The 16289-nt window shown below is 44.0% G+C and overlaps 1 protein-coding gene across 3 annotated transcripts in view; it reads right to left on the bottom strand.

Annotated features, from left to right (window-relative positions):
* Nucleotides 1-12228: 12228 nt before the first annotated feature.
* The window catches only part of UST (uronyl 2-sulfotransferase), a 319150-nt gene continuing 315089 nt past the window's right edge, over nt 12229-16289 (bottom strand). For all 3 annotated transcript variants that reach the window (XM_086708095.1, XM_086708097.1, XM_086708098.1), the window contains exon 9: nt 12229-12650. In XM_086708095.1, coding sequence (XP_086564221.1) covers nt 12521-12650 — 130 coding nt within the window. In that variant the 3' untranslated portion in view covers nt 12229-12520. The remainder of the gene's footprint in view (nt 12651-16289) is intronic.

Below are 16289 nucleotides of genomic sequence, written 5' to 3'. Positions count from 1 at the left end.
CAGCCACTTTGGAAAGCAGTACAGAGATTCCTCAAAAAATTAAAATAGAACTACCCTACAATCAAGCAATTACACTACTTGGTATTTATCCAAAGGATACCAAAATGCTGATTCGAAGGGGAACATGCACCCCAATATTTATAGTAGCACTATCGAAAATAGCCAAAGTATGGAAAGAGCCCAAATGTCCATTGTCTGATGAATGGATAAAGAAGATACGGGATGTCTATGGAATGGAATATTACTCAGCAATCAAAAAGAATGGAATCTTGCCATTTGCAACAACGTGGATGGAACTAGAGGGTATTATGCTAAGTGAAATAAGTCAAGCAGAGAAAGACAAATATCATAAGATTTCACTCCTATGTGAGATTTAAGAAACAAAATAGATGAACATAGGGGATGGGAAGCAAAAATAAGGCAAAAACAGAGAGGGAGACAAACCATAAGAGACTCTTGAATGCAGAGAACAAACTGAGGGTTGCTGGAGGGGAGGGGGGTAAGGAGATGGGATAAATGGGTGATGGGGTGTTATATGTAAGTGATGAATCACTAAATTCTATTCCTGAAATCATTATTACACTACGTGTTAACTAACTTGGATTTAAATTAAAATCAACATTAATTAGAATCACATTAGAATCACAAACAATATGTAAAAAAACAAAAACATTAAGCCACAAAAATACATATAATGAAGCTTGATTTCACATAATTTACATAACTTAATATTATGGAAATATTGGATAGGTAAAAGTGCATAAGATACTATCTAGGCAAATTAACCTTTGCACATTTTCCTTAACCAAACCAAATTAGATAATTATTAATAAAAAAAAGTAAAATTATAAAAAAGTTTTAAAAAAGACCTTACCATCATCTAACACAAATAACTGACATAGAATAGACACTTCCAATGCATGATTAACTGCACAAAGTGTAATATCTTGAAATAACTTGAATAAACAAAGATGAAATAATATTTTGAAAATTTTAACCTTGAGGGCGCCTGGGTGGCGCAGTCGGTTGAGCGTCCGACTTCAACCAGGTCACGATCTCACGGTCCGTGAGTTCGAGCCCCGCGTCGGGCTCTGGGCTGATGGCTCGGAGCCTGGAGCCTGTTTCCGATTCTGTGTCTCCCTCTCTCTCTGCCCCTCGCCCGTTCAAGCTCTGTCTCTCTCTGTCCCAAAAATAAATAAACGTTGAAAAAAAAAAAAAAAAAAAAAAGAATTTTAAAAAAAAAAAAAAAAAAGAAAATTTTAACCTTGAATTGCATTGTTGTGGCATGTGAAAAATTAATTTATTCATTTCATACACCTTTACTAAATGTTTCCTAAGGTCGGGCACCGTGTACCCACCAGGAAGAGAAGGAAGAAATGCATCCTACAGGAGCTCAAAGGAAAGCTGGGGAAGCCCGACGTGAGCACAGATTATGATATTGATATTAATAGAGCTGAGTAGGTAGCTATTGAAACGAATAGGCAATTAACTGGAATGCTTTTTTCTTCAATCATGTGGGACCAATGGGAGGTTTGTTTTTTTTTTAAGTTTATTTACTTTGAGAGAGAGAGAGGGAATGAGAATTTGAGCAGAGTAAGGGCAGAGAGAGAGAGAGAGAGAGAGAGAGAGAGAATCCCAAGCAGGATGCACACGGTCGGCACAAAGCCTGATGCAGGGCTCGATCTGACAAACCGTGAGATCATGACCTGAGCTGAAATCAAGAGTCCGACGCTTGACCGGCTGAGCCACTCAGGTGCCCCAACGGGAGTTTATTATTTGTGATCCCTGAGCTCTTCACACTAGGGTGGACAAGACACTCAGATCATTGATAATTAGTTCCTAGGACCTCAAAGGGGAGAGATATGTAACTTTCGGTTATTTTTCAGGCTGAGAATTAGGCTTCCTTGAGCTCTGGGCAGTGTTCTGTTTTGTTTGAGATTCGTTATAGCCGCACACCCGCCCCATGACAGTTTCATTACTGGGATGTTGTTGAAGTTTTTCCAGGAATTACTCAAAAAGTACACAAGAAGGGAGGGGGAGCTGACCTTTAAAAAATTAGATAAAAGACAGTGGTTTTTTTTTCCTTTAACTTAAATACATTGCTGCCTATTAAAGATATCTAGATTTCCAGTCATAAAATGCCAGTGGCCTTCAGAAGTATGCTATTTTTCCCGGTAGACAGCCATGCTGTATTTGCTGATGTTGGAAGATACAGGTATTTCCTTGTTATGTGACCAGAATAATCACTTGGGCTTTTTCTGTGGTATAACACAGAAAGGATTCTTTTGTTGTTGTTGTTGTTAGCCTCGGAAGAAGCTCTGTTAACGAATTATTGATTTTCTTTTATGTTTCACTTACATTTCTACATCCCTCCCACCACTGCCCTCCACACGTCTATCTGTGACGAAGCCGCTGATGTTTTTTAACAAAAAAGACCAATTGCAATTGTGGATGATTTGTAGTTAGTCTCCATTTCAGTTTAGGTATTTCTTTTATTTTGAAAATTCATTTATTTATTTTGAGAGAGAGAGAGAGAGAGAGAGAGAGGAGGGCATGAGATGAGAGTGTGAACGGAGAAGGGGCAGAGAGAGAGAGAGAGAGAGAGAGAGAGGAGGGCGTGAGATGAGAGTGTGAACGGAGAAGGGGCAGAGAGAGAGAGAGAGAGAGAGAGAGAGAGGAGGGCGTGAGATGAGAGTGTGAACGGAGAAGGGGCAGAGAGAGGGAGAGAGAGAATCCCAAGCAGTCTCCATGCTGTCAGCGCAGAGCCCAACATGGGGCTCAATCCCATGAACCGTGAGATCATACCTGAGCCGAAATCAAGAGTCAGACGCTTAGCCAACTGAGCTAGCTGCCCACGCACCCCAGCTAGCTGTTTCTTGTGGAATGGTTTAGTTTATCACCTCAGTAGCTAACCAGACTGTGTTTATCTTTAGCTTAACAAAGATTCTAACAAAGCCACTTATTACGAATCAGGTGGGTTCCCTAGAGTTCTCCATACTACCATGATGTTGAGAGACAACTCTCCATCCATACGTGGGTGTTTTACGTTTCAAGTGCTTGAAAAGCTCTATACACATTTTCTTTCCTTCTTTCCACTAATTCGTTAGTTCATTCATGCATGTGGTGTGTCAGGTTTTTTTTTTTTTTTTTTTTTTGCTAGAGGCTTTATGATAAATGCCACAGGCTGTAATGCTTTTGATACACCGTAGGTTGAAGGTTAGTCATTCCTTCCACCATTAGTAAATTTAGCAATTTTTTTTTGTGCCTCCCCTGGGCTCTAGCCTAATTTCTTTGAAGGGAAATGGTCAAGGTTTCCCTTGGCTTTTTCACATCTCCCCTCTGCTTCATCTATACCACAAACGGCTACATACAGGATGTTTTGGGGCAGTGGCACCAACAGGCGGGTGGGGAACCTCTAAGTCAAAGAAATCATCAGACTTTACTGCCACTGAATTAACCAGGACGCGATGGACAAGAGAGGAGGGCAGACGTGCCCAAGCAGAGAGACATGAGAACGTCAACAGCGCCATCAAGGTGAAGGGAAAGGCGAATCTCGGCCTCACCGCCCTTGAGGGGCACGCTGGGATTGGAGGACATGGGCACCTTTTGGGACCCACATGCCAAGTGGCTGGGGCCCAGGAGCCCGGCCACAGTTTCACGCTAGGCCTTGGGGCCTGGCCCTGCATCTTCCCGTGGCTGTTTGGATCTCGCTGCCTTCTTTGGACAAATACAATTTATGTCCACTAAAGAAACGCTGGCTGCACGTTTTCTCTCCGTGCTCTGGAATGTTACCAACACCGGAAAAGAAAATCCTATAAATCTCTGCTCATCCAGATCTTCCTTGTTCTGAAAAGAAGCCCAGCACTAGTTCCACATCAGGGGCACAACCTTCTCTGACTCCTCCAACCCACACGGAGTTCTCCCTTGGAGCCCCTACAGATTCGAGGCTGAACCAAGAAATTCAGCCATGAATCACCCTCCAGCACAGAGAGGCTATGGAGCTGGGGAATCCCAGGACACCTGGAGGCCAGGATACCCAGAGAGCGGGCTCCTGGGCGGGCTCTGCTCCTCCGCACCTTGAGCTGTGCAGTCTCTGCTCATTTGCATCCCTAAAAACATAGACTAAGTATCTGTAAGTTGACTTGTTGCTCAAAGACTTCAAGCTCATGCATTGCTTTCTGGTTGCTGGTTTTAAGTCACGAGAGCAGAAATTGTGTTTCGTGTTGTTTCCTCTTCCTCTGCACGTGGTATCAGGGAGCTAGGCACACAGTACTTGGTCTACTGGATTATTTAATGAGCAATTACTGGAACTTGCTACACGCCATTGTGCTTCATGCTGTATGCAGCATGGTGAGTCCGACTGACATGCTGACCATCTTTAGAGCATTCAGTGATTCTCCCAATTAAGCCAGAGTCAGAATCTCCTGGAGGCTTGTAAAGACACAGATCTCTGGGCTGCACTTTCAGAGTTTTCTTCCTTCCTTCCTTCCTTCCTTCCTTCCTTCCTTCCTTCCTTCCTTCTTTTCTTTCTTTCTTTCTCTCTTTCTCTCTTTCTTTTCTTTCCTTTCTTTCTTCCTTTCTTTCCTTTCTTTCTTCTATCTCTCTCATGTTTATTTATTTGTTTTGAAAGAGAGAGAGATAGAGAGTGAGCAGGGGAGGGGCAGAGAGAGAGGGAGACAGAATCCCAAGCAGGCTCTGCACGGTCAGCGTGTAGCCTGATGTGGGACTTGAACTGAGAAACCGTGAGATCATGACCTGAGCCAAAATCAAGAGGCAGACACTTAACAGACTGAGCCACACAGCACCCCCAGAGTTTCTGATATAATAGGTCTGCCACTCCAAGTTTGTATTTCTAAGAAGTTGCCAGATGATATGCCAATGTTTTTGGTGGAGAGAACCAGATTTTGAGAACCGATCTGTGCTCACACAGTTTAGTGGTGACCCTACGTTAGCCAGGAGTCATTATCTTAGCAGCTGGCGTCTGAACCCCTCTTAAGAAAGGATCAGCTTCTGAAAAGAAATGCCTTGATGAACCTGCTTGGATGGGGTGAGACCCTTTGGATGTCAGCCAGCACCAAGATATTAGGAGGGGGGAGTCACTTCTCAGGAGACAATGTGAGGAATTTGTGGGCTTATGCTCCTGACGGGAGGGAGGAAGACAAATGAAGAGCTGAGAAGAGAGGCAGGAGAAAAAGGACAAGGGGAGGTGGGGGCCAGCCTTTTCTGTGAAGGTTGTTGTGTCGTGCTATAAAACCTGTCTTTTAAAAAAATGTTATTTTAATTCCAGTATAGTTAAGCCACGGTGTTATATTAGTCTCCTGTGTACGATACAGGGATTCAACAACCTTATACATGTCTCCGCTCTCATCACAGTAAGTGTGCTCTTAACCCCCTTTATCGATTTCACCCATCCCCCACCCGCCTCCCCTCTGGCGGCCATCTGTTTGTTCTCTATAGGTAGGCGTCTGTTTTTCGGTTTGTCTCTTTTTCCCCCTTTGGTCCTTTGTTTTGGTTTTTAAACTCGACATGTGAGTGAAATCATATTTGTGTTTTTCTGCCTGCCTCATTTCACTTAGCATCATGCTCTCTAGGTCCTTGGCAAGATGTCATCCTTTTTTATGGTTGGGTAATATTCCATCGTATACACGTACCACTTCTTTATCCATTCATCTATTGATGGACACTTGGGCTGCTTCTAATTTAGCTGTTGTTAGATAATGTTGCAATAAACACAGGGGTGCAAATATCCTTTTGATTTGGTGTGTTTGTATTCTTTGGGAAAATACTCAGGAGGACAATTACGAGATCATATGGACATTCTATTTTTAAGCCTTTGAGGAACCTCCGTTCTGTCTTCCACAGTGGTTGCACCGGTCTGCATTCCCAAAAACAGCGCGTGAGGGTTCTCTTTTCTCCACATGCTTGCCAACATTTTGTTTCTTGTGTTTTTGATTTTAGCCATTTTGACCGACGTGAGGTGATATGGTGGTTTCGATTTGCATTTCCCCGATGATGAGTGATGTTGAGCATCTTTTCAGGTGGCTGTTGGCCATCTGTATGTCTTCTTTGGAGAAATGTCTGTTCTTGTCTTCTGCCCATTTTTAAATTGGATTATTTGTGTGTTTGTTGTTGTTGTTGTTGTTGTTTGGTGTTGAGTTGTATAAGTTACTTCTATATTTTGGGTGCTGTTTATTGGATATATCATTTGCAAAACCTGTCTTGATTCCCTCTCTCTGCCCCACCCACCCTCCCCAAATCTTCAACACCAAGAAGCAGGAACTCAGTGCAGAAGAGGCCATGAGAAGATCCTGGAAAACGCAAGAATCCTACAGATGGTCTCAAGACTCCACAGGCTGCAGGACAGAAATTCAGTGGCGCTGGATCCCATGTTGCCTGGCATTCAGGGTTGGGAGAACTTCAAGGGCATCTGGGCTACATCATGGCTAAAAGCTGAGTGTTTCATGAGTTCTTTCAGACCTAGACAAGCATTTATTTTATTGAATGTTTTAATTTTAAACATTAGGCCTTTCAAGAAGGAATGGAACTGAAATTCCATTCATATTGCTATAATCACCACAATACCATACTGCGGTAGTAGCAATGAACTTTTTCAAACTTATAGTGTTCTTTGATCTTCACCACTGTCTTGTCAGACAGCAATGGCTGGTGGTATTAATTTTACGTTTCCATTGGGAAACAAAGGCAAAAGACATGAACGATAAAGGCACGGTTTAGAGCCCAGTTCTGACAGTCGGTGCAGGGAGCCCCCCCCACCAAGGTGACCTTGGGAAGGGTCTTTGTTCTTTGCCCTCTGTTTTCCTCTCAAATGAGCTAGCTGTGGAGTTCGACTTTAATTCGGAGCAAATCAATGTGTAGAATCGCATTTTAGAATATTCCAGCGAGGAGGTTAAATCATTTGGTCCTTAAGGTCTGAGACTCAAATCCAGCACCTTATCATTTTCCTTTAAAATCTGCATGTCGTTTGTCTGCAGGAGGGAGGGAGGGAAAAAGTGTGATCACACTTCACTCTCCCTACATTTTACAGCCACATGTCAGCAGTAGGGGGCTTCCAGCCCTGGCCCAGGAGAATTCTGGAAGGGATAAGACCCAGAGGCCCCCACCCACTTGACTTGTCTTTTCAGGTATCATCTGTAGTCAGGTGAGGTCAAGTTTAAATGAGACTCCCTAACAGGAAAGAGGACAAGATCCCACAAAACCTAGGCCAAGGGGGGTTTGTGGTCCCAAAGGGGAGCAGCTTCACACTGGGGGGTGGGAGTACCGAGGGGAACCTTTCTCCTCTACCCTTGGCTCCAACATCCCACTCACGTATACTCACACCTCGTCTCAGATGATGCGCCCCAGAATAACCGCAGCCACCACTGAGGAAGCCCTGATGGGCCAGATTCATTTCCTGCCACTGAGTATCCTTTCTTCACAGAAGGGAGCGCTAAGTGGCGGAGATTGCAAGCCACCTGTCGGCAGGGTCAGTGTTTGAGCCTCTGCTACTGCAAAGCCATATGCTATGCTGTTCCATCCACTGCTTCCCCAAATCCCGCCTATGAGAAAATTAAAAAAAGGGTGACTTTTCTCACAAATATAAATTCATGTCTTTTTATTTGGAAGACTACGTTCTTAGTTTTTCTGGTGTCAGACTGTCCGTTCTTCTCTGAAAGTCATGATGACGGTAGATGGTTCTTTCCTCCTCGTTCTCCTTTTCTTCTCCTTCTCCTCTTTCGCCTTCTTGTTTTCTTCTTGTTTTGACTTGACCAAGAAGAAAAGAAAAACCTGCTGATCCTACTTTGGCTTCATGTTTCCGTAGGGTTTTTCTTGTTACACAAATTCCCAAAGTCTGGGACCTCCGCTTTATCCGAAGTAACTCACCAGACGTTCAGAAGGGCTCAGCTCAGGCGTCAAGGTCACACCTGGCCTAGGTGATGTGCTAGAAATGTGAGGAAAGAGTCACTGACACGGTGCATTTGGGTCACGTGGGACACTAAACTTTAAGTGGGACTACTAAGGACGTCTCGCTGAAAGGTCGTCCCTTCCCTACACTGAAGCCCCTTGTTCTTTAGGATTTCATTTTCCTTTCTGGATTCACCACCCATCTGCTTTCTTAGAGCGCTAGGACGTGCGAATCAGTCAAGATGCTTTGACACCACTTTTATTGTTTTATGCACAATTCTTCTCTTTGCCATAGTAAAGCCTGAGCGCGTTTGCTCCATTTCAAGCGTGCTGGCCTTGTTACAAGCGCTATGAAAGCGAACTGGGCCATATAAGGTGTGACGGCCCCCTTACACGTGAACTGGCCCCGCAAACGGGGACCCACGGAGCTCACCTGCGGCTCTGTCAGCGAGCTCCCTTGCTGACTTCACGTTCCGTGGTGTTAATCAGCCGTGGGCCAGAGCTGCTGGTGACTCCTCTCTTCTTTGAACGTGGACCCAGGGCAACCGTGAGTCGTCCGCTCCCTCCGCCCCCGAACCGCGTCTTCAAACACAGCCCTGTCTGCGCCCTCCCGGCTTCAGGCCCCTGGAGGGTCTCTGTGCTCAAAGTTCTTTAATTTCCTTTATGGATGTAGTAAATCATTCTACACACCGCAGAGCAGAGGAAAAGCCTGATTTATGAGACCTACCTGCTTGGTTCTTTCAGAGTAAGATCCCCACGTGGAGTGGTTTTCTCTCTTCAAATTCTTTTTCTTTTCATATTTCTTAAATGCTTAAATAAAATGCACGTGGCGCATCCATCAGAAGCTGAACAGCGGAATTCCGGTCCCATCAGGCCTCCCGCGATGGCTTCCAAGAGGTGGCGAGTTACTGCCTTGTCACTTGTTTGCTCTCCATCTTTCTTGTTGCTCTCCTCCTCTTGCTCACTGCATCTCCCCCAGCCCCCTCTGCTCAGTGAAAAGGAAATAGTTCACCTCATTTGTTCATGCCTTCATGGGTTCACTCATTCACTCATTCACTCCGAGTGCTGTGTTAGGTGCTGCAGACCCAGCAGTGAACGAGACAGGCCAGGTCCTTGACCTCACAGAGGGTGTGATCTAAAGGGCAAGATAATGGGTGAATGGCGTTTCCAGTGTAGTGTGGCGAGTGCTACGTGAGGGAGGAACGCGGAGGGGACCCTAACTCAGCCTCGGGGAGGGTCAGGTTGGGCTTCTGGAAGGTTTTCCCTGAGCTGAAGGCTGAGTTCTGGGCACCGGGCAGTGAGCCAGGCACCTAGACAAATGCTGGTTTAGCTGGCCTTCTGGAATTGTCTGGCTTTCCTTATGGGCTGTAAGTGCGATTTTTGGTGACTGTAAAGCTGTGGTTGTCCGACCATGTTGGGACACTTGGTGGCAGATGTGACAGAGGGAACATTGTCAGAGCAGCAGCTGAGAGACAATCCTTTAAAACTGTCTCGAGGGCCCTGATTTTGATATGTGAGATAAGCCAAAATGCAAATAGCAATTTGAGTGTGGATGTGTACTTTGGGTGCTGTGTGTGCTCTGAAATGTAAGCGTACTGCTAGTTTCTTGTTTCTCCTAACTGATGAACCTAGTTTTCATCCAAACGAATGAACTCTTGTGAGTTATAAGCATCATCTAACGGAGACTAGGTTTTCTCAAAAGCCAAAAGAGTTTAAGAATTTAGCATTCTTTGGTTTCCAAATTGAGACCAACAATATCTCTTGATCTTTGATTTTTCTTTTTCTCTTGAGGGGAACTTTGACGTATTTTTGTCATTTAAGTGTTGCTGAAAGATACCTAGGGGCGCCTGGATGGCTCTGTCCCTTGAGCGTCTGAATCTTGATTTTGCCTCTGGTCATGATCTCACGTGAGATCGAGCCCCGTGTCAGGCTCTGTGCTGAGCGTGGAACCTACTTGAGATTCTCTCTCTCCCTTTCTGCCCCTCCCCAGCTTTGCTCATGTACACACGCTCCCACTCTTACAAAAATAAACATTAAAGAAAAAAAAGAAAAGAGGGGCACCTGGGTGGCTCAGTTGGTTAAGCATCTGACTTTGGCTCAGGTCATGATCTCATAGTTTGTGAGTTCGAGCCCCGCATCAGGATCTGTGCTGATGGCTCGGAGCCTGGAGCCTGCTTCGGATTCTGTGTCTCCCTCTCTCTGCCCCTCCCCTGCTCACGCTCTGTCTCTCTCTCAAAAATAAAGCACATTACCGAAATAATTTCAGGATTACTCTTAGCATTTCAGTGAGGATGTGGTAAAATTGTACCATCAAAAAATGAGAAATGAAGGTCCAGGGGACACTGAAAATCAGGATGAAGTTACAAGAAGTTGTTAGAATATAGTGTGGGTCTGATAATTCCCAGCTGTCACTACTGGGTTTTCTTAGTTTTTTGGGCTAGTTGCTTTCTGTGTAGCAAAGAACCTATTTTGATCAACGATATTTTCCACTCATTAAGGTAAATTCTAAATTCTGCTTCATATGTGCTGCATGGGAATCAAAGAATAAGAAACAGAGTTTAATCTGGAGAAACTGAATAGAATTTTATAATTGAGAAATGGATCTTAACATTTCTGAGGAAAATGACAGTTTGTGATGAACCGTCACCTAACAATATGGCAAATAGGGGAATGGATTTAACTGAATGGAGGCGCTGAATGGAGGCATTTTAAATAGCAGATGCCTTGGGGTCCCTGGGTGGCGTAGTCGGTTAAGCGTCTGACTTCAACCAGGTCAAGATCTCACGGTCTGTGAGTTCGAGCCCCGCTTCGGGCTCTGGGCTGATGGCTCAGAGCCTGGAGCCTGTTTCCGATTCTGTGTCTCCCTCTCTCTCTGCCCCTCCCCCGTTCATGCTCTGTCTTTCTCTGTCCCAAAAATAAATAAACGTTGAAAAAAAAATTTTTTTTAATAAAAAAATAAAAAAATAAATAGCAGACGCCTTGATACAAAGCACGCGGAGAGGAGCTGGCTTTTTTTTATTTAAAAAAAAAATTTTTTTTTTCCAACGTTTATTTATTTTTGGGACAGAGAGAGACAGAGCATGAACAAGGAAGGGGCAGAGAGAGAGGGAGAGACAGAATCGGAAACAGGCTCCAGGCTCTGAGCCATCAGCCCAGAGCCCGACGCGGGACTCGAACTCACGGACCGCGAGATCGTGACCTGGCTGAAGTCGGACGCTTAACCGACTGCGCCACCCAGGCGCCCCGAGCTGGCTTTCTTGAGGATGCGCCATTACAGTGGCTGCCTGGGTTCATTCACCCTTGACCCGTGCTCCCCTGGGCTAACAGGGGACGCCAGACCCAAGGCAAGTTTGAATGGTGTATGTAATTCTTGTTGAGGGTGAAAGGTATCTCAGTGAAGCCCCATAAATGTGTTGGAAAACAAAGAGTAAGATAAAAGAGTGCCTGGAAACAGAGAATGGGACTCCTGAGGGGCAGAAGAGAGAGCTAGGCAGCACAACGTGAAGAGCAAAGTCGGCCACCGGCCATTAAGTTCAGCCAAGTGATGACTCAAAGATGGGTCTGAGGGGTTAAATCCACTGAAGTTGTATACAACTCACCAGGGAGGGCAAATTTGAATAATAGTTGGCTATTTAGGGGCGCCTGGGTGGCTCTGTCGGTTGAGTGTCCAACTTCGGCTCAAGTCATGATCCCATGGTTCACAGGTTCAAGCCCTGCATCGGGCTCTGTGCTGATGGCTCAGAGCCGGGAGCCTGCCTCAGATTCCGTGTCTCCCTCTCTCTCTGCCCCTCCCCCACTTGCACCCTGTCTCTCAAACATGAATACATGTTAAAAAAATTTTTTTTAATTGGCTATTTAGTTTAATAGAGAGAGGTGAACTTGGTAAGTTTCCTGAAAAATCCACTTTTAGTTGTCACCTATAGAATGATCTTGCCCTGAGGTCACTGCTCCAAGTGCAGTGCACAATGATTCAGGTGGCGAAGTGGCTTTAGGCTAAAATGACCTGTCAGTTCTACGCATGCCTCTGGAATTCACCATCAATATCTAAAACTCCTCAGAGCCTACATCCTGTCTCATAATCTCATCTCCAGAGAGCCATGGCTCCCCTGCTCTGCTCCTTGCGCCCGCCAGCCTCCCTCCGTTGTTAACCCCCACAGTGTATACAAACAAGTTGTGGTGACATTCACAAGCTCTAGCCTTGAGGTTAGCGTAAGGGAGTTTTGCTGAGCTGAGATGCTGGGCGCCCGCTAGGCTCACCCACAAACTAAGGATCTGGCTTGCACATTTGGATACAAATTCATGCACTTGCAAGTTATAGTTTGCCACGGGTAGTGAGATTGTGATTTAATTTTATTCTTTGAATTTGTTACACTTTCACATTTAAAAATAAAATTATTACCAGTTAATTTTCACAAAAGTAGCTGTTTATTGTGACCAATTATGGAACTACTGGGCAGAGCTCTCAAAAACAAATCTAAAAAGACACAGTAGTGACCACTCTTCCGGATGGCTACTCATTCACAACATTTACCAGTCTCTGGGATCATGTGATCTATGGGAATCCTCCTTCTGATCTTCCAGTTGGTGCAAGAGTGGGGGCCTGACTCAGCGGAATCAATCAGTGTCTTTCCTCAAGATTTTTCTGAACTGTAACTAGCCAGGAGCCAGCCAGCTCCTTTGTGGTGACTGAAGCTGTGAGTGAGGTCTGGAAGCTTTGAAGCCGGGCGGGGGACACACTTCCTGCTGGTCTGCAATGACAGAGAGAGACAGAGAGACACCTCATAGTTCCTGGTTGTTCAGTTGCCTTTGAGTCCAGCTCACCCTAGTCCTTCTTGCATTTTGGTTTTCAATTCTTCCTTTGATTTATACCTTTTACCCTTCCAACAAATTTCCTTTTTGTCTGAACTGGTTAGAGCTGGGTTTCTGGCACCTGAAACCAACAAGTCCACACAATTAACAAAAGTATATTTATAAGTACTCAAGAATAAAGTTGGACTCAAGTTGTAAAATAAGTGAAATCGACAGGAGCGCCTGGGTGGCTCAGTTGGTTGAGTGCCCAACTCTTGATGTCGGCTCAGGTCATGATCTTGTGGTCATGAGACGGAGCCCCGCGTTGAGCTCCACGCTGACGGTGATGCCTGCTTGGGATTCTGTCTCTCCCTCTCTCCTCTCTCTCTCTGCACCTCATGCTCTCTCTCCCTCAAAATAAATACGTAAACATTGAAAAATAAAAAAGAAATCGACAATATGTCTTAACACAGAAAGCAGCTGGCTTTGGGTGTCGGACCTTGTGCAGGACAGAGGGAGTTCAAAAAGCAGAGACAAATGGAGGTTATTGGTTCAGAGCCTCAGATCATTCTGTTCATTTAGGAGGTGGAACTTGTCTTCTTGGCTCTATGTAGAAACAAACAATAACGGGATTGTCCAAACCCTGGTTATCACCATAAACATGATAGGTCACTTCTCTCATTTATGAATGCGATGCTCGGGGTAACGAATTTACAAGTGAATGAAAGATAAACGTATTTTCTGATTCAATGAGCTAGAAAACAATCCCTGCATTAATTTGGCAACCTGAAGATATGTGAGCCCTGCCAAAGAGAAAATCTGAGCAAATTGTTAGAGATACTCTACAAGAATAAACAACTTTACAGAGGAGTTTGTGTGCTACACAGCGAGTTCCATTTCAACAAATGTTCAACTGTAATGGAAGTAGTTAGAAATACCGGGGCATGGCTTAATTATGTGAGGAATATTTGACACAGTGAAATTTAAAATGACCTGCCTAATTACAAAATAACTCATCCAAGCAAAAAGCTCCAGCTTCAAATCCAGTTCTATCTGTATCCTATGGAAAATTGTATTTTCTATCGGCAAATGTGTGTTTCTACTGAGTTTTAGAAATGGCCTGCTGCAGATATGTGGGAAGCAGGTCATGATGGAGCCAGTTCCACCTTTGGGAGGCTGGTTAGAGTGGTAAAGCCAGAGGGAAAGAATTTTGAGTTCACATCGAAATCGACCATACGATAATGAGACTAGATTTTTTTTAAAAATTGACATACTGTAATGTACAAACTCTAATTCAAGTAAAAGCTATGTTCACATTTCTTGGAAGCTGAGAGATATCATTAGCACGGTATTTTAGAGGGAGACCTTGAGTCATCTGATCTGACATGCCTGATGTCTTTGGATGATTCTAGATTTGGGATTTGATGCTGTAGCTATGAAATCAGCACTTTTTGGCAGGCAGGGCTTTCAAACTAGTTAGAATCTCAGTGTTTATTTTATTGTGGGTTTTGATACGAATTACTAAACTACTTTTCAGGAATGTACCAATTTTATTCCCATCAGCAGAGTATTTCATCATGCCCTCTGTTCATCCCATGCATTAGCACACTTAACCTAGTTTGTCACTGAAGTACCAACAGTGATGTCACAATGTCACTTCAAATTTCTTTGATTATTCATGAAAATAAACACTTCCTCTTATTTCTTAGCCTTTGCAGAGCTAATTTTTGAGAATGAATATGTTCTTTGCACATTTTTGTTGATTTATATAAGTTCTTTATATATACAGTGATTTCAATCTTTTTTTATGCCATTTCTGCCACAAGTATTTCTTCATTTTTAAATTGTGACTCAATTTGGAACCTCAGTGATTCTCATTCCTTTTTTCTTCGTGATTTCTCCCACTGTGCTTGCCTTTAAAGCCCTTCCTCATCCCCAAATCAGATTCCCCTGTGATTTGTGCTCACTTGTACAATATAACGTAAATCCTGTCAATTCACTGGATCATAGAGACATATTTGGGGTAACAGCATGAAATCACTTTAATTTTGAATAGCATTTTTTAATTTATTCTATTTAAAAGAAAAAAAAAAAAAGAGAAGACAAGAAAAGAGAGCATAATGGAAAGACAGAGATCTGCAGTCCCTGAGATCCTGGGGTGTTTGTTGGGTCTGTGTCTCTGTATAGAAGAGGAAACCAGCACTGACTTGCCTCTGCCCTCGCAGTGCTTCTGGGCTTTGGGTTAGTGTTCTGGCCGGAGTCAGGAAGATAGCTAGAGGCCTGGATTTGCTAACAACAGCCCCAGTGCAAGTTACAACGAAAACACAAATGTCTCCTATCTCACCTGACCATCAAGTGGATTAAGTGCCTGGAAACCCAGGGATGAAATGAGGGGCAGTCTTTTTGGGAAGGGAGGTGAGTGGGGGAGGGAGGAGCCTGGGAAGTCTGATTCCTAGGGTACCTTTGCCTTCTGCCCTCCCCCTCTCCTTCCTCACTCTTAAGCCCTGCCCCCAAGACTTGGACACTAATTTACAAGGAATGAAAAGGAGACTTTTTTTTTTTTAATGTTTATTTTTGAGAGAACATGCAAGTGGGGGAGGGGCAGAGAGAGGGGGACAGAAGATCCCATGCGGGCTTTGCCCTGACAGCAGAGAGCCCCCACGTGGGACATCGTGAGATCATGACCTGAGCTAAAGTTTGACACTTAACCAACTGAGCCACCCAGGCGCCCCGAAAAGGAGACATTTTTAGATTTCTTCTCAACCCAGTTTATCTCTGGAATCACTTTTCTCTTAATTTCTTGAAACTAAAATTTGTACTGAATAAGTGGAACATAGTAAAGATCAAACCAGATAAAATATAGGTCTTACTCCAGTCAAATCTCCCCACAAAAGGCCTGTGTCTGGAATTAGAGCTTCAGAAATGCCCCAAGTGAGGGGAGGAGCTGTTTTGTATTATGTTCAATTAAACTCTCAGGCTAAGGGTTCAAGTGCTATGTTGCCATCAACTCATAAGAGAACCCTGCAATTATTATGTGATAAACACAACTAATGAATGAATGGATGAAGGAAGGAAGGTAGGAAGGAAGGAAATGAAATGAAGGAAGGAAAATGAAGGAAATGAATGAAAGAAAATGAAAAGCATTTCCTATACAAGAGGAATAGAAAAGGAATCAGAGGATTCTAGAATCAGTTCAGCCACTATGCAACCTATCTGAGCCTCCTTGAGCTTCAGTTTTCTAATCTATTCCAGCTGTCTATCCACAGAGTTGATGTAACGTATTTGAAAGCGTTTTTAAACATGGTCTAGAACTATACATTCTGGACATTGATCAGAGTTTAGCTGGCCAATACTAAATAATACTTATAACTATGGAAACCCTTTGCTTTTCAATCACTTCAGTGAAAGGGAGACCCTACATGTTCAGGTTAATAATTTTCAGTGTGAGAATGCCAATAAATGATTCCTACTCTTCCTGGGATATATGGTTGGCCAGTTTGAGGGCTGGTGCTCATAAGCCTGAGGTCAGAGATCTGTTTTTAGATCAATCAGTTTTGCTATGTTTTCCACCCAAATCGGTCTGAAGCCGTCTAAGATAA

Source organism: Puma concolor, chromosome B2 (assembly GCF_028749965.1).
Source record: "Puma concolor isolate L17-30 chromosome B2, mPumCon1.1.hap2, whole genome shotgun sequence".
NCBI classification, from domain to species: Eukaryota; Metazoa; Chordata; class Mammalia; order Carnivora; family Felidae; genus Puma; species Puma concolor.
Note: the sequence above shows the minus strand (reverse complement) of the source record. Positions and strands in the feature narration are given on the sequence as shown.